Source organism: Ooceraea biroi, chromosome 12 (assembly GCF_003672135.1).
Source record: "Ooceraea biroi isolate clonal line C1 chromosome 12, Obir_v5.4, whole genome shotgun sequence".
NCBI lineage: Eukaryota > Metazoa > Arthropoda > Insecta > Hymenoptera > Formicidae > Ooceraea > Ooceraea biroi.
Genome location: NC_039517.1, coordinates 6,976,278 through 6,995,814, shown reverse-complemented (window position 1 = coordinate 6,995,814; position 19,537 = coordinate 6,976,278). Strand labels below are relative to the sequence as shown.

The 19,537-nt window shown below is 45.1% G+C and overlaps 1 protein-coding gene across 6 annotated transcripts in view; it reads left to right on the top strand.

Moving 5' to 3' along the window:
* Positions 1 to 19,537, top strand: part of LOC105284176 (AF4/FMR2 family member 4) — a 194,653-nt gene that overhangs the window by 84,831 nt on the left and 90,285 nt on the right. For all 6 annotated transcript variants that reach the window (XM_011347502.3, XM_026974362.1, XM_011347505.3 and 3 more), the window contains one exon: positions 4,681 to 4,876. In XM_011347502.3, the coding sequence (XP_011345804.1) occupies positions 4,681 to 4,876 (196 nt within the window). The remainder of the gene's footprint in view (positions 1 to 4,680; positions 4,877 to 19,537) is intronic.

The following is a 19,537-nucleotide window of genomic DNA, read 5'->3' as shown; positions in this document are numbered from 1 at the left end:
CGATCTATTACCCGAGTCGAAATTTTGCGCCTACTTTAATGCTTTTAGTGGTCGTACGAACCTACTTTTAGGAAAATAGAACCTAGAACTCTTACATTGAAACTCAAACTCCTACAAACAGATGTTAAGATGCTATTTTGACCCTGCAACATTCGGCTATAATCTTGATCGTAACCTGCTTTGACGCTCTAGCGACAAAAAAGGAAATTTCGGACATATTTTAGTGTTAAAGTAGTAGCTAAATAGACGCTGAATAACGCCTCAAATGAAGAATTCGAGGTTCAATGTAGAACTAAAATTTCGACTCGGGATATTTCGATCTATTACCCGAGTCAAAATTTTGCGCCTACTTTAATGCTTTTAGCAGTCGTACGAATCTACTTTTAGGAAAATAGAACCTAGAACTCTTACATTGAAACTCAAACTCCTACAAACAGATGTTAAGATGCTATTTTGACCCTGCAACATTCGGCTATAATCTTGATCGTAACCTGCTTTGACGCTCTAGCGACAAAAAAGGAAATTTCGGACATATTTTAGTGTTAAAGTAGTAGCTAAATAGACGCTGAATAACGCCTCAAATGAAGAATTCGAGGTTCAATGTAGAACTAAAATTTCGACTCGGGATGTCTTTATAAAGCGAATGGAATACATGAAAATGAGATATTTCCGGAGTAAATGCTTCTTTTCCTAATTTATTATTTACGACGATATGATACGATGTCAAAATTTCAGGACAAATATTTTTGGACCAGCAGCGAACTCTGCATCCATTTGGTTGTTGCATTTTTAGAGAATCGCGAATGGAGATGAATAAATTGATCAGACAACATGTCGCAATCGGCGCGCGCAAGAGGGAGTTCATTCTCGAGCTGTGATTAACACCCTCGTGGTGTGCACGAGTACTGGTGAATCGCGTGCGAAAAAAATCGATACGGAAAATAGCGAACGACGAATTCGAAAAGGCAGGCAAGCGGTTTCATTGTGCGAGCGGACTCCGGTGATTCCGATACGCGGCTCTCCATAGACGGACGCGCCACCGTCGACAGTTGATTGTAGCGGACTGTTAATCGAACATTTTTGGAAACTGTCCGACCCGTTTCTCGCGCGGAACCATCCGGGTTTCGATCGGGTGCGAGCGGACGAGCAGAGGGAAAACGACGCCGTTTGTCGAGCGGTCCGAGTTCGTTAGTTCGATGAACTTCGACCGTTCTGTGTGACGGTGTCCCAGATATTCAATAAAGCCGAGCCGAACGGAGCGTTAACTTGGAGTTTTACTTCCTCGCGCGAATCCGGAATAGAGAGACGCTCGGTGCCTCTCGCGTGCCTCTGTGCAAATTTAGTTCGATTCGGAGAAGGGAGAGAGGAGAAAAAAGTCAAAGAGAATTATCCCGGGTCGAAGCGTCGGCTCTTTCGAATTAATCCATTGTAATCGAGAGTTGACAATCGCTAAGTCGGGAATTTCGCGCGCACGTTAGCGGGAGGGTAACACGCGTGAGACGTTTGTTAGAAACGCGCGGCGTAATTGTATGCAATCGCCTTAATCTCGAGGAGAAATTTACCCGCTCGTCGGGTTCATTTGCATTCGTCTCGCGCCCTTGTTTCCGGAGCGTCGCGAAGCGCCGATTAGCGGTGGCGAGCGAAGTCGGCGCGGTCGGTTTTTCTGACGTCGACTTAGTTAAGAGTATACTTTCTAGCTGATTTAGCGAAGCATGAAGCGACGCGGCGAAAGAAAGAAAGAAAAGGAGCTCGACGACACGCAGAGAGGAGGACGACGTCGGTTGGTATCGATCGAGAAAGTATCACGTGCGCGACGCGAGTAAACGCGATTCCAAGACCCCCGGAAAACTAACGTGCAATCTGAATGTACGTGTGTGTAAGTGTGTGCAGATGCACGTGTGCGAAAAGGGCTCCCGTGTATCCCAACGGCGATGGGATAAACGTACCAATAGTGGAACAACAAGCGCGCGCACAACTCGGGCACAAAATAGAGTCGTTCTTAACTTGGCTCGCGATTACGCCGCGAGTCTCGAGAAATTGCCGAGTCGCTTACCTGCACGAGGAGGGACGCGATTAAACTTTCCGACGGATATTTCTTGCCGTCGCGAATAATAAGCAGCTTTGAATTAATAAGAGGGAAATACGTCACGGCGCGGAAAGGAGCCCGGTCGCGACGCTCTGCCGTTCTAATTGTGTGCGTGCGTGTGCCTCTCTCAGTCTTCCGTGTGCAGGTTTCTTCTTTTCAAAGGACGTTTCTCTTGCTCGACGTGCATGACGTGCGTCAGTCTCTCAAAATTTTTCTTTCAACAGCCGGAAACAGATTGTTTCGTAGCAACAAGCAGCGGTGACAATAACGCCGAATATCGGCCAAGCGGGCATCATCTGTCGGATGTGGTAAAAACGAAAGTCCACGCGCGATCCTTTTCGCGGAGATGGGAATTATAATTCGAAGCGAACGACTTAAACGCGATCCGTAGCGTAGATCGACAGCATTCGTCTTCGCAATTAAAAGATCGTGGCCGATTACTGCCGGCGCTTTTAATTTGCATGACAATGCATGCCGTACGTTCATCGGCATGCATGTCCCCCCTTCGCTTGGCGCGCTTGAACGATCGAGAAAGTATCGCGCGACTACGTGTTCGCTTTTTAGAAGAGGCGAACTTTGCTATCTAAGCCGCGAAGGTTCTCGCGGAGGAATCGAGCGCGAGAGATTATCGTTACTCCGCACCTGACAAGTGTTTCCGAAAATGGCAAACTCTTCGTGGCGCACTCGAGCTCTCTCCTCGGAAATTTTCTTGGGAGATAATGGGGATAAGAGACGTGCGCGTGGCATTAACGAGCGACTAGAACGGACGGCTCGTGCATGTTTCTCCGAAGGCGTGAAAAAAGGGTGTAAGGGTGTAAATGCGGCACGCGAGCGCTCGTGGATAATTGTTTTATTGCGGATCTCCACGTTTCTTCACGTCCGCCGAGACTTGGCAACCCGTTCAGCAATTTATTTATTTATCGCTTAGAGCTCGCGACCTTTCGCGCTCGATGCACCGCCATTCCGATCCCTCGTTCGAAGGCACGTATATAGTGTCGGCGTTTCCTGCGTGCGAGGGACGTCTCGCACGTGTTAAAAAAAATACTTTTCGATCGCACGCCTGTGATAGCACGCGCGTTACGTGGAGGAAAGTCCTTATATCTCGATTAGGAACGTGTTCCGAGCGTTTCCTCACACGCTCCCCGAACGGGCTCGCGAGCTCGCTCGCCCCGCGCGCACATTATGTTAATGCATTCGGAAAAATTCTGCAATGACCGTAAGTGGATGTATATCACGGCGTGTGACATTAGCATCGCCTTGACGTCCGACGTGTGTCAGATAACGCACACAACGAGCAGGAAAACGGTACCGACCTTCAACCGTCTATTTAAAGCGCTCTTCGCCCCGTACTCGCCATTTTGATTGCGTTACATGCTGCCAGTTGAAACACAAAAAGCAGCTAGGCAGCTGTACGCGCGGTATTTCTGGAAGTCTCCATAATAAAAAGAATGGTCTATCAAAATAGTTTTGTAAAATGTTTAGTTATTAATATCGAAAATGGTGGAGGTGTACGTTTGAAATAATGCAACGCAGATAATAGTCAGAGCAATATAATATACATTTTATTCTTTATATAAGTTTCGTTAATACGAAAGATCGTTTCACTCGGAAGTCACGTCTCCGTAGATCCGTAGATTCCTGAGTGTATCTTGGTGCTTTGAGATCGCTGGATATTAAACGTGGTAGTTGTAACTGCTGTGTTACAACCGCCTCTTCGTCATTGATGAGCAAAATGGTAGTTACAAAATCCTAGGAGTAATATCTTTTCCTCCGCACGTAACACATCGGCGTCACCGGAAATGTGACTAAACAGGTGTTTGCGCCAGCTGCCCTCGCTATGCCTCGTCACGAATCCCTTCCGTCCGTTTCTTCGTCCTCGCCTTGCCTCGGCTCTGCGTTCCTCGGTACTTCTCTTGGTACTTCCTAAACCGTTGCGAGTTATTCCTGGCGCTGCGTCATATAAGCAACGAAATTCCATCTCCGTGTATAATACCGTCGACGGATAAAGGCAATGCCAGTACACCGATAATTGCGACTGACAGTTCGTAATTAATGGATGATAATTTCGGCGATCTCGTTTCGCAAAATTCCCGCAAATTTCGGTGATAAAAAAGCATTCGATCTAAAACAGTAAAACTTGATTTAAATAACTTGCTGTACTCCGTTACGTGTCGAGCTGGATTTGCAACGATTAATAAATGAACTTGCAGCTCTCGAAGCTCCGAGTGCATTCGATTACAGCGATTAACTGAAATCAAATTCTTTATCTGTTTGCCGGTACTTGCGCTCTTAAAACCGCAAAGCAAATTTTTTATCCGATTTTCCATATGAAGTCAACGCGAATCCTCATGCTTGCCAAGACGCACCAAGACTTTAAGCGCGATACATTTCGTGAACAATTTCTCATGCATAAATAATGTCGTTCAGAAATGCATCGCTGCTAAACTTTGGAATGCGTTGCGAAATGCGTACGAAAAATAACGATGGAAATGGAAATCGGTTTTAGAATTAATGTTCATCATGTCGGAACAAACTCATTCTCATTTGACATGAACGCATGAGTACTAATGAATTGAACAATTTTGGTATTGCAGCGTGGAACGGGACCGACTTCGAGAGCGAGAGCGTCAGGCCCGCGCGGCGATGTCGGTCCAGGCGGAGCAGGCGGCTGCGGGAGGCGGTCCTGATACGAGACACCATCACCATCATCATCATAATCATGTGCATCATCACCACTCCAACGTGCATGTCTCCGCAGTTACGCCCAACTTGTTCCGCGCTCCAGTTAGGGTAAGTAACAATTTCGTTCATTCATTCATTCGCTCATTCACTTCGTTTCTCTTTCTCTCATTGAGATCCGCGAGATCGTTTTCCAATCCTTTGCGGTGTACAACCCTTTCGCATGTACTCGCGGTGGCATTATTGATCACTTTTTTTGCAACACCTGGTCGAATATCGAGTCATTGGGAGAGAACGATATCTCTGCCTCGACTTTTTCGTTTTCTCGAAGTTCCTCGTTAGCTCGAGAGATTATAAAAGTTGATCACGTTGATATTGGTGGACGCTTTTCATGTTTCTCGCGATCTCGCGACGAGCAATGTTTTCTAAATATAATCGCGCGCGCGGGTTGCAGCGCGAGTTAATCCAACTAACGGCGTTAAAGCATTTCCGTGAGTGGAAATTAAAACAGCCGCCGTCCATCGGTTATTAATTTATTGCGAGCGATAATACTTTTTTCCTCACTCGATGGAGAGAGGAGAGGATGTGTGTCAGGTAAATTGACACGCCAAACGTTTTGCGGCGCTCTCTTTTTTTCTTCTTTTTTTTTCATTCATTTCATTCGCCGGGACGACGTTAGCACGATGCTTCCGCGGGGAAATGAGAGTAGCGATGAATATTGACCCGTCGATCAATTTTGCCGCGCGCGATTGCGTTTCGCCATGTTGTGGATTCGCGAACGGGCACGGGTCTAGTTTTCTTATTAAACAGCGTTTCTATTAAACGCGATCGTTCGCTTCCTATTCGCGGACACGCGGTAGCAGAGTCGTGAGTAATCAACGAGCGGGAGACGAGAAAATCGGGCTGACATCCGTTTCTTATCGCTTGTCATCTTTATTCAACGCGGGATCCCGACCTCGTGTTGTCCGATCGCTTAATGGATCTTTCTCTCGCGTTTTAAGAGCCATTTCGCCCATCCTTTTCGCTTCCTCTTAGTTGGCAGTCGGAGGCACTTTGCCGAGTAGATTCACTGACCGCTTTCAATTAACGTTAACCGATAGCCTTCCGCTCTCGTCTTCGCTCTGTATATAAATCCGTCGTAATTCGCGGCGCTTAATAAATTTGCTCGCAATCACGGCCATTAACACGTTCGTTAACGCTATTCAGGTGAAATGTATGAATAACTTACTGGAGCTTCTTCTGAAAATAGCGAAATCAGTAATGATCATATTATTATCGTGAAATACACCAAGAGATACAGAGGCAGAAAGAGAGGTGGAGAGAATGAGAGAAATTTCCGGTAAAGATGTATTTTTGTGAATTACGACGAATCGACGGCGATGTGTGGAAAGTCGCAATTAATCGCTTAAGCGTTAAGTCACGGTGACGTAATCACCGCACGATTTCACCGCAGCGTTATATCGCGTCGGAAATCTTTCCGCGAGTGGAAACGCGGATAAGCGTCGTTCCTCCTAAGAACTCGCGACTTCGCGATTCGCTATACAACTCCTCCGTGGAAGCTCGAGAGAATATAAAACACGTGCGACATAATCGTAACCCAGAGCGTCGGCATTCTTACCCTTTGCTCCCGAGACCTCTAATTCGAGTTTTGCAAGTCGAGCATCACGAGTCGCACGTGTAAAACAATGCCTTTGCGCTATTCGTTCCGCCGTTACTCTACGTTACGTATGACACGCAATCGCGGGTGTAGAGTGCAGCCACTTTGGCGGAGAGACATCTGGTTTCCCCCCTGGTCGCTACCCTTAAATTCTCTCTCCACGTGTCCGCCGTCTCTCGACCGTGGAACGTTTCACGGTCCTCGACGCACAACACGGGCCACGGATTCTTAAAGCTTGCCGACTTCAATCTCGAATCTGGACGATGGCTGTAGCCGCCTTAAGGGCCTATAGGGGAACCTCATAGGGCCATTACGGCAGAGTCAAGGACCCGGTGGGTCTTTCTCGGCGCTCGTAAACATGACCTTCTTTCCCCGTCTTCTTCAGCTCCACCTTCACCTCACTTTCACCCCGACGGTTTTACTCGTGCCGTTCTCCCGCGGGGGGGATCGCGCTCGGCGAAATTTATTTCTAATCCACGACGCTTGAAGTAGGAGCAGGATAATCCTCATCCCTTCCTCTTCTTCTTTCGGACTGAAAACCGTGCTACAAATATAGTATAAATCGGAAAATATCTCGTTCTCTACGCTTTCTAATCGATCATCTCGCAAAAAGCATTGTGTCTCGGATCATGTCGGTCTCGTTTGATGATCTCTCGCGAGAGCGGTTCTGGACAGCCGAATTCCACGGACGATGATTCTCTCGGCTGGATTCAGTGAGAACTCTCCTTTCCACGTGGCTAGTCGCTCCCGAGAGTAAAATTCCGGCAAAAGGATCTCTTAGGCGGCGAACGAGAAGATATCGTTTCATCGAAGCTGCGGTGAAAGCACTAATTGATCAAATTCACGCTGAACTTCCGCGGTTGAGATTTTCTCTGATTTTACAACCGGTTTATCGGCGTAATATTGAAATGTGACATTTGAATAAAACCGCCTCTCGCAGTGATTGCGCTCTTTCCGGGACGTGTCTCGCATACCCGATGGAGACGAGAGAAAAATTTCGTTTCCTTTGGCTTGTTAAACCGCTTAATTATATAACAGCATTCTCTAATTACGCTCGCGCGATTCGCCGCCGTTCCCCTCCCTCCCGCGCGGCTTCGGCTCGTTAATACTATTTCTTTTGCGGGATGCAAACCCGAGGTGTATGTGCTCCGATTGGTCCTTTCGTACTCAACAGGTGTTTCTCCTCGACTCTTAACCTTTCTTAATGAGCATTTCACGGAGACGCGCATCGCGATGCCGAGCGACTCGATTCTCTCCGGCTCGGCATCGCGGACCATCAAGAGCTATCAGTTTCCTGTTTACTGCATTCTCGCGTTATGTATAAGAAATGGAAGAGTACTCTTCATGGAGGCCTTGCATGACAAGCCGACGTACATCAATCTTTCTCTCAATCTCAGCTAACTTTATTTCTTCACTTTGCTTTCAAGCGTTAGCGTTTTGTGAATAACAAAAATGACTCGTTGTGGAAACCAAACAGAAACGTTTAGAGATCGATGATTATTCATTCTGTTCTGCCAGACTGACAAGTTGATGATTCGGATCGCGTGCAATCATCCTTCATCCACGTCCGAGTACGCGCGGCTCGTACCAGCGTATTTTTGCAACCGTGTGAATTCGTCAAGGTACATGGGAGACAGTCGAAGACAGACGTACGTCGGTTTCCGGATACAGTTAGTTACTTCGAGGAGGGAGGAGCGACATGTCGTCCGCTTCTTCTTCTGCTTGGAAGAGGCGGCCGATCGGTGCAACGTGTCGGCTCCCCTAACAACCGTAACTGTAAAACCGCGCGTTGGTAACCGTACGACGAGTCGCGAAGCCGCTCGGCGTGTTCGTGTCGTCCGAGCGGAACGTAGAAGCGGGCAACCTGCACCTCGCTCGGTGGAGGAAGAGAGAAAGAAAGAAAAGCGCAAGGGAAGGGAAGAGGGGACGCAGGTAGGGAGGCAGAGGGAGAAAATGGCGCCGGTTTCTTACGACTTCGGCACTCCTCGTTCTCCTCGTCCTCTCAGACGCGGTCCGTGCGCGGAAAAACGGATTCCATGACGGACTCTTCCGCGGCGCGTTACGTAAAGCGCTCCTCGGAATACCGTATCCGAATACGATCGCCATACTGCTGTATCTCAATATCGGGGAACGTGACGTCGTGTTAGGCGAGCGCGACGTTGAAATATCGGCTCTACCTGCACGATTATTCCAGAGGATATAGGTATTAATATATCCGTCCGGTTTTTCATGCGTACGTGCAATGTACTTTGCGCTGAGATGGAAACCCACATTTCGCGCGCCGTTACGTCCTTACATCCACGCGGAGATTATTCTGGCCGTCCGTCGAAAATTCCCCCGGGTATACTGCGCGCGTCCTCGCGCGCGATAGTTTACGTGTTCCAGCTCGATGTTTAAAGTTCGCCGAGATTAAAGCCCGCAAGCTGGGAGATTACCCGGTCCGATAAAGCACAGCGCCGCTGGATCGACCTCGCAGAGACGCTACTACTTGCGTTGCCTTGCCTAGTGGAGTCTAGGAAACTACGCTCTCTAATAGCGACAGTAGCCGATAAGGTACTCGAGTCGAAATTTTGCGCCTACTTTAATGCTTTTAGCGGTCGTACGAACCTACTTTTAGGAAAATAGAACCTAGAACTCTTACATTGAAACTCAAACTCCTACAAACAGATGTTAAGATGCTATTTTGACCCTGCAACATTCGGCTATAATCTTGATCGTAACCTGCTTTGACGCTCTAGCGGCAAAAAAGGAAATTTCGCACATATTTTAGTGTTAAAGTAGTAGCTAAATAGACGCTGAATAACGCCTCAAATGAAGAATTCGAGGTTCAATGTAGAACTAAAATTTCGACTCGGGATATTTCGATCTATTACCCGAGTCGAAATTTTGCGCCTACTTTAATGCTTTTAGCGGTCGTACGAACCTACTTTTAGGAAAATAGAACCTAGAACTCTTACATTGAAACTCAAACTCCAACAAACAGATGTTAAGATGCTATTTTGACCCTGCAACATTCGGCTATAATCTTGATCGTAACCTGCTTTGACGCTCTAGCGGCAAAAAAGGAATTTCGGACATATTTTAGTGTTAAAGTAGTAACTAAATAGACGCTGAATAACGCCTCAAATGAAGAATTCGAAGTTCAATGTAGAACTAAAATTTCGACTCGGGATATTTCGATCTATTACCCGAGTCGAAATTTTGCGCCTACTTTAATGCTTTTAGCAGTCGTACGAACCTACTTTTAGGAAAATAGAACCTAGAACTCTTACATTGAAACTCAAACTCCTACAAACAGATGTTAAGATGCTATTTTCACCCTGCAACATTCGGTTATAATCTTGATCGTAACCTGCTTTGACGCTCTAGCGGCAAAAAAGGAAATTTCGCACATATTTTAGTGTTAAAGTAGTAACTAAATAGACGCTGAATAACGCCTCAAATGAAGAATTCGAGGTTCAATGTAGAACTAAAATTTCGACTCGGGATATTTCGATCTATTACCCGAGTCGAAATTTTGCGCCTACTTTAATGCTTTTAGCGGTCGTACGAATCTACTTTTAGGAAAATAGAACCTAGAACTCTTACATTGAAACTCAAACTCCTACAAACAGATGTTAAGATGCTATTTTGACCCTGCAACATTCGGCTATAATCTTGATCGTAACCTGCTTTGACGCTCTAGCGGCAAAAAAGGAAATTTCGCACATATTTTAGTGTTAAAGTAGTAACTAAATAGACGCTGAATAACGCCTCAAATGAAGAATTCGAAGTTCAATGTAGAACTAAAATTTCGACTCGGGATATTTCGATCTATTACCCGAGTCGAAATTTTGCGCCTACTTTAATGCTTTTAGCAGTCGTACGAACCTACTTTTAGGAAAATAGAACCTAGAACTCTTACATTGAAATTCAAACTCCTACAAACAGATGTTAAGATACTATTTTGACCCTGCAACATTCGGCTATAATCTTGATCGTAACCTGCTTTGACGCTCTAGCGGCAAAAAAGGAATTTCGGACATATTTTAGTGTTAAAGTAGTAACTAAATAGACGCTGAATAACGCCTCAAATGAAGAATTCGAAGTTCAATGTAGAACTAAAATTTCGACTCGGGATATTTCGATCTATTACCCGAGTCGAAATTTTGCGCCTACTTTAATGCTTTTAGCAGTCGTACGAACCTACTTTTAGGAAAATAGAACCTAGAACTCTTACATTGAAACTCAAACTCCTACAAACAGATGTTAAGATGCTATTTTGACCCTGCAACATTCGGTTATAATCTTGATCGTAACCTGCTTTGACGCTCTAGCGGCAAAAAAGGAAATTTCGGACATATTTTAGTGTTAAAGTAGTAACTAAATAGACACTGAATAACGCCTCAAATGAAGAATTCGAGGTTCAATGTAGAACTAAAATTTCGACTCGGGATATTTCGATCTATTACCCGAGTCAAAATTTTGCGCCTACTTTAATGCTTTTAGCAGTCGTACGAACCTACTTTTAGGAAAATAGAACCTAGAACTCTTACATTGAAACTCAAACTCCTACAAACAGATGTTAAGATGCTATTTTGACCCTGCAACATTCGGCTATAATCTTGATCGTAACCTGCTTTGACGCTCTAGCGGCAAAAAAGGAAATTTCGCACATATTTTAGTGTTAAAGTAGTAACTAAATAGACGCTGAATAACGCCTCAAATGAAGAATTCGAGGTTCAATGTAGAACTAAAATTTCGACTCGGGATATTTCGATCTATTACCCGAGTCGAAATTTTGCGCCTACTTTAATGCTTTTAGCAGTCGTACGAACCTACTTTTAGGAAAATAGAACCTAGAACTCTTACATTGAAACTCAAACTCCTACAAACAGATGTTAAGATGCTATTTTCACCCTGCAACATTCGGTTATAATCTTGATCGTAACCTGCTTTGACGCTCTAGCGGCAAAAAAGGAATTTTCGGACATATTTTAGTGTTAAAGTAGTAACTAAATAGACACTGAATAACGCCTCAAATGAAGAATTCGAGGTTCAATGTAGAACTAAAATTTCGACTCGAGTAAGGTCCTCGTTTTTTACCGCCGGATAACGGGAACAAAATATGTGAACACCGAGATATTTCAGACCTCAAAGATCGCGGAAAAGATACGACGCCAGGCCAGAGAAGACATCATATCGGCGAAAACGCGTCCGAAGTTTGTCGCGAATTCCGTATATGCATTCGAAGATCGTGTCCGAAATCTGAAATATACCAATCTGAATAATCGATCTTCGCGCTGCGTTCTCCAGCATCCCGTTCGTCACGCGAATACCATTATAGAGTCTGCTCGGAATCTCGCGGATGCAGCATCTCGGCATGCGAGTCATTCCGCGCACGGGCGGAAATAAAGATGCTGCGGTACATGGCGGGGACGCGTTATAGCGCCGCTGCGAGCCGAGAAGTTCGACGCTGTGCACCGCGACGGCGGAGGCTGCGTTAGGCCGAGAAGGAGAGAGAGAGAGAGCCGCGCGTATTTATTGCTGAGATTAACGGCGCGCATTTGCATCTTCATGCAGCGAGCCATGGGGCGGCGAAAACCCGCGCTCTGCGATCGCGGCTGAGGGGGATTATGATAGAGCTTGTGTCCGCGTATGTGTGCGAGTGCACGTGCGCATTCGTTGCGATAGCGTTTTACACGTAATGACATAAACGATCGAATCTGTTTGCACTCGAATGTAATTACATATTTATTCAGCAGTCCAGATACAGACCGTTAAGCGTATCGCAAAGAAACTGTGCTCGACATATTACGTAACTTGCGGTATGAAAAATATTTTTTTGCAATCATGTGGAATGTGGAGCAGGGTTGCTTCTAATCCAGTATTACTAAATTGATGAAAAAAATTTTAATTACGGGATCAACTACGAACAAGTTACATTTAAAAATTAAAAAATCCAAAGACCAAGTTACATAAATCATATTTCAGAAATAGTATTCGCACATGTTCAAGTGTACTACAATGCTGCTCAAGCTGGGAGCATCGTTTTTATGCACATCTCTTATTTTATCTCGGCTCGCGGACATGATTTGTCAAGAGTCGCTCTTTTTATACACATTCGTGGATGTCTGCGCGCGCGCGCGATAAAGCTTTGTCGTTCTTCCGCGGGAAAAACGCATTTCTGGTGACACAACGGTCGCGACACGCGTTTTATTCCTTTGCGCGGCGAATACGAGGACTCCTCCACCTCCGCACGGGTTTTCCTCCCTTTTCGCCGAGGAGACGTGTTCAAACAGAGACGGCCAGGCTTGAGGCGTCGCTCTTTCCGCCACCTTTGCAGCTGTTGCAGTAAACGAGAGCTTCACTTCCTTATTGCGCGAATAACGCTTTTCTCCGAGTTGAAATCGCGAGAGCGGAAATAACAAAAAAAATATATGCACGCGAAAACACACTACTTGCGGCAAACGATGCGTTAATGTACAACAACATTGATCGTTCAATTAATTTATTAAACGATATTTGATGAACTTTTATATTTCTGGCTTTAAACTAAAATGTAAATTTGAACTTTCTTTACAATTATCATACAAACCGCGAATAAGCGATTTAAATCTCCCAGCGTGCATAATGTACACTCTTTACGCAAAGGTAAAGAGTGCACATTATGCACGCTGGGTATTTACGCGCTTTGGTGTATCTAAAATTCTACCGGATAAAGTGCTAAAACGCCAAGAGAGTGGCGATCGATCGCGACGGGCTTCCTCTCTGGCAATAGAACGGCTCTTTTAATCCAGCGGACGAGGGTGGTCGCTCTCGCGTTGATTACGTGGTCACTGCAGTCTTTGGTCGCACTGGGTCACGCAACGTGCATGCAGCCCCCACGGATCGCACCGTAATTCTCGTTACAACCGACTGTGTAATTAACCGGTCGTAAAGTGCGCTCGTAACGCTGACGATGGTCGACTACGCGAGAAAATCCCGAATCAAGTGAGTCTTTCCTTCGCGCGCGCACACATAAGGAAGCTGATTCACGCCGGGGAGAGAATTCAATGGAACTGATAGGGACTCTGTCTGTTTCTCTCTCTCTTTCTTTCTCTTTTTTTGAAAATAGCATTTGCTATCCGCTGAGGTTCCGACGAGAGCCGGTTTCTTCGGCTCCTTCGGTTCGGCGATTCCAAGAGTTTTTCTCGGACTCGCTCGTGTTAACGGACGGATAACCACGAGGCAGTCGGCGAATATTTGGAACACGAGTGCGACGCAAAATGAAAAAGTAACGAGATCGCGAAATTAAAAGCACTCGCAATGCCGCCGACAAGCAGGAGAAATGCCAAAAGCAAATTATCGTGTGCGATAAAGCGGACGAATTCGCGAAATCGCTCGAACCATCAAGGTTGAACGAGCGACTGCTTTTTAAGATTAAGATCATGGTCGAATTCGCAAGCCTCATATTAATCGAATTAATGGATTGTAATCGCGCGGTATCGATTGATGAAAAATTCACAGATCGTTCTTCCTTGATGAGCTAGGACTCGCGCGCGGGATTAAATGCTTTGCGTCGTCGGCGACGCATCCGCTTCGCATACTGTTTGACCTGTCTCAGATACGATCGTTAATCGCAATATTTTATTGCACGGTGGTAATACCGCGTCTGTTTTATTACGAAATACGATTCGTGCGTCATAAGAATATCTCGCAACCGTAAAAGCGAGTTTACGTGAATAAAAACGTGTGCGTGCAATATATTTATATGTGCATATGCCATGTATGTATCCATATTCTCTCTCTCTCTCTACCTCTCTACGGGTGTTACCGTCACGTGCCGATACCATTCTTCCGGTATGACATTACGATATGCTTCTGTTAAACGTGCCGGAACTAACGGAGAGGCAAAGAAACACATCGCGTCGCATCGGACGCAGCGAAGAATCCGCGAGCGAAGCAACAATGCATCGGCAAGATATCCTCCGTTTCCTTGGCGGAGTGGGTGGCGAGACGGGGTGCAATCCTGTCCGTATTCTGTCGGATATAGCGGCCGTTCGTGTATCGACTTTACGTTCGAGCCGTGGCGCCGCGCGCGCGCGCGGGAAAGCGAGGGAAAATGCCGAATAATAAGAGAACGAGGGAGCACCGGAAGCTCGAATTTTCAGCGATGAACGCCAAGCGGAAACCTCGGCCCGACGTGCCGCCGCGGGCGATCTCGCGCATTTTCGCCATAGCACGCGCATTACGCGCTACGCGCTGCAGTATAAGTTAACAACGGTTCCGTTGGCACAGGCATTTTCGCGAAGAACAAAAACTGTGAGATCTTTTTTATTACGTGGCAGTCCTCCGCTTTTAATCATAATTAATGCCCGAAATACATTTCCATGCTTTTACTTACCCATTTTTCATTATTTATTTTCTATGGGTTTCATGTTCCGACGAAAATGTGATATTTTAGTGCACTCGGTTAAATTGGGGAAAATCTGGGTGAGGTGAACGTTCATATTTTAATGCATGCATATCTTTTTTCTACGTTCCTAACAATACTATTTTGATGCGAAAAATTCGTTCGAGCATATCGAGTCTCTCCAGGCTGAAAAGATTGTCTGATATTTATAGATATTTTCTGTTTGTCTCCGACGAACGTATCCGCTGCATATATAACTCCGCTCGTGAGTAGGAGACGCTGTGGGTTACGTAATATGCTTTGTTGTTGCGTCGGAAAATAGTGATGTCCCGACTGATTAACAGGCGCGTTTAACGAATCGTTTCTTGTCGTTGAAACCTCGATTACCAGCGGAAGCATTACACGTTTATTAATACACTGTGAATGAATGTCATAGCCGTACGCGCACAGAGAGCCGTGTAATTAAACACTCTGCGGTCATAATCTTGCTTTTGAAGCGATGGTGATTAAACGCGGTCTCGGCGCGAAATGTAATAGACTGCGACAAAAGCATTTATGCGTGCGGATTTCCAATGCCCCGTCAAATCCATTTATTGTACATTGCATATCTATACATATACATATATCTTGATTTATAATTCTCGAAAAGCGTCGCGTACTTTTTGAAAAAAATATTGGATGTGCAACTGAAAGAAACTCGCGACTGTTTCAACGTCGCGATTACTACGATATATTTTGCAATATATTTTGCAATATTTTTTCCTGAATAATTGTTTATCCCTGAAAAATATCAGTCGGAGAAACCGTCTGCATCGCTGCTCGACAGACTCGTGCGTCGCGCAGCGTATGGATTACGCAATTCGCGCTGTACGCTTTTAATGGCTATATGTATCGAACGACGCCAACGACGACGACGACGATGACGATGATGACGATGCCCGGCAGCGATGCTGGCAAACAACGATCGTTTCGCGACGAACATTCGCATATTGGTAGCGGGAATTCATTACTGCCTCGGCGCTCGCGTTAAAATTAATCGACCAATTGTCATTGCAGTCATGTAAATTATCAGAGTTCCGTTGTTGCATCGTCACGCAAACGATACCTCCAAACTCCATAAAAACGTGCACGGCGCAAAACTTGTTTCGCTTGCAGATTCGAGAGAGACAGAGACAGAGAAAGGGAAAAGAGAGGAAAGAGAGAGAGAGAGAGAGAATGCTGCGCGATTAATTCTTGCGTAGTCTGCGTCCAAAGTTCTGACACGAGTATTTTATCATCTAACGTATCTGTTATTACCGCAGTATTAAACCGCGTTTAATTATTCACATGCTCGTTGCTTCGTTAACTTCATTTGCGCCAAGTTGGAAAATCGCACCAAGGATATTAGATATCAGAATATTATTATTTACGCTCGGCTCTTATCGTGTACAGATATGCATCGCGATTAATTTTATTTTCCGAACGAGTGTTACTCGCGAGTATTAGCTTCGCGTAACACATTTCGCAAGGTAATCGCCGAACGTTGTTTGCAACCAAGCACGCTGCGTACATCGTAGCGCAGGATCAATTTCTCAATCGGCGCTAATCCCAGGATAATGAACAGATCTGGAATGCACGATTATTATTCCTTGGACTCGGCGCGAGGCAGTTTTCTCACGGGGATTGAATCCAGGTCAAAGAGAGTCGCGTTTTTTTTTCGCGAGGATGCGATTTAATTCTGTAAAAACGTGGAACGTATTTCGCGCAGAGGGACGTTAATTCGCGTGGCTATAGCTACTCGAGCTGCATTACTTCTGCGTATGTCCGTTCATTAGCGATGCGCGACGCGTAAACGGCCGGTCACGTAAAATCCGCGTTGGAGAACGCGTTGAGCAACCGCGGCGATTCTTCTCGTCCGTTCGGCGTTTCATTTCGCACGTTTCGTGCGTGCATTAAACGACCCAGACAGAGGACACGCGTCGGCTATCGACTCGGCTCGCGACTGCTTCGGGAATCCGCTTCTCATCGCCGATCCGCTTCGGCGCGACGCGACGCGGAATGAAGTCGCACGCGCTTTCGCGGCTACGCGGAAAGCGAAGCCCGTGATTTGTAGGTCGTTTGATCGCGTTATATCCGACCCTCTCGCGAGTTATGTAATCCAGACGTGCGTGTCTGCTTGTCATATGTGTGCGTGTATATGCGCGTATGGGCGCGTGCGTCGTGTGTTTACGCGGAGGTTTGTCTCGTGGTTAGAGATATACACGTTGCGAGCGTGTGGGTGAGGAATGTGGGCGAGTGTGAGCGCGCATGTTCGCACGTTGCTCCATCGGACGCAGACATGTACATTTATAATATATGTATGTACATGTATACGTGAACGCTAGATTATAGACCTACTAGATTCATGGAGGGGCGCATTCCCTCCGTTTCTCGTCCTCTCTCTCTCTGTCTCTCTCTCTCTCATTCTGTCTGTCTCGTGTCCGAGACTACAGAGATGTGTGCATGCGCGCCTCCGCCATGCTGCGTCGGTCTTTTTCGTTCTCCGTCGAGCGTGCACACAATGAGGTATAAAACGAGACACGGGGAATAAGACGTAGCATTATCACCGCATGATGAGGTACTAACTACAAGAAGCAATCAGTCAGCGAATGCGAGTGTGACTGGAAGATAGAACAAATGAGCGATCCTATACGTCCATTTCTCTCGGCTGCATCTCGTTACACATTCTGCATAGAATCATACAAGTGTACATCTGTCCCTCGACATGAGGCGAGTCTTTAAATTGAAGCTCCTGAGAAGTTTAGCGAGTACAGTATCGTTCGTAAAAAGTTTATCGAAAAATTAATCATTATTACTCTACTAAATATTAAAGTATTATAATATAAGAAAAATAAAATATTCGTTTTAACAGAAAATTTAGGGCGCAAAGTGTACTTAAAAACAATTTTGAATATGGAAAGCTTTTTAAACGCATTAAGGACAAACAAGAAGCAATGAGAGCCAAAGTATAGAAGAATTCGCGATTTGATCGCAACGAAGGAAGGCACGGGAAATCCGAAACGTAAGATGAAACAGGCTGACGCGGGAACAGGGGTTTTATTCGCCTGCGCGCGTCTTCTCTTCCTCTCAGGAGTGGAAGCTTTTATAGATTCAGCGGGATAGCTGCGGGGAAATGCGTGTTTACATATATGAGCGTCGGATTATGCGTCGAGGCGTGCAGCGAGCAGCTCCACGCGACGAGAAGCGGCGTTCTCTCGATCCCGCTGTTCGATCGAGCGTGCCGCGTCTCAAGGAGAAAGATCGCTTTATATTATACAATACTTTGCATCGCGCGAACGCGATCGCGCGTCGCGTGCTTTCTCGCCTGTCGCACGATTCAGCGTGAAACGCGAGCGCACACGACCGCCTCGTCTAATAGCGCTTAAACGCGACCTATTGAACCTTCCTGTCGGTGTGCGTGTAACATTTTAACGCTCGATCCATCGGACGAGCGCGAATTTGCATAAGCGAGCGTGCACGCGCGACCTACGATCGCTGCAACACGCGACATAGTCAATTGGTACTGCAAGCGACTTTTTTTCGGCAAACTGCCATTTACATTGGTTTTGATTTTTCATTTTATGTTTGCGTCACGTAATGTTTGTCAAGAAGACAAACGCCCGCATTTGCATTTCTTAATAATAGAGGAAAGTCCCCGATTATGAGATACCATATCGATTTTGCCGAATGTAAGGAAATCTATAGGCAGAATTTAAAAATTTAATACGTTATCTTGAAGAGAATTTAATAAGCTTTAGGTTGGTGAAATGAAAAATCTAATTTAAATATTATTTTTTCTGAAAATTAAAAAAATTTGAAAAAAGAGCTTTACGCAGGATCGAGAAAGTGTGCTCCTAATATAAGATACCTCGAGAAATCGGTGTTAAAAGTGCAAAATACATCAGTATTGCAAGCAAAAAGCTTTATTAGATAGTTTTATAAAAATACTGCTGCCACAGCCTTCGCCAAATCTTCACGATTCCACTATTGACGTTTCCTCGTTTCTCTAACCTCCATAGTCAGATTCTATAAAAATTAAATACACAAAAATTCGTAATATAAATTCGTATTAACTTTTCTTTAACCTTAAGTAGTATTTTATTTCTTTTTATTACACTACATAATCTTCATATTCGAGCAATAATTATCTCATATTAAGAGTACCCTGAATATCTCATTATACGAACCACGCGCCTAGCGGTTCCGCGATCATGAAATCTAACCTCTATAATTAAGCAATTCAACAAATTGCGTATTTTCCTGTTACTACGATTCTACTCTATCATTGCATACGGAATTTATTGCCAACCATTTCTTTATTATATAATAAACAAGGTTTAAAGACTAACCTCAAGTTCCTTTGACATGTTCACAATTTCGCAAACCTTTTCTTGCAAAGGCTAAACTCAAAACGAACAATGAATTTTTCACTAAATACATTTTACACCAAGAGTAATAAATTCATGGTGGAACTAACAGATGGTGCTCAATAGTTTAGCAGAAACCCCATTATCTCATATTAGGAGCATATCTCATAATAGGGGATTCTCCTCTATTTATTATCGGAATTATTATCGACCGATATTATAAGATGTCTTTTCTTATTTCACAACCGCATTTTTGGAGATGAAATTAGGATACGGTGAGATTAGCGTTTGATTGATTTTGTTAGAATGATTTTGCAGAGAATGATGCGCGGCTACCTGAAAATAATATTTATTGA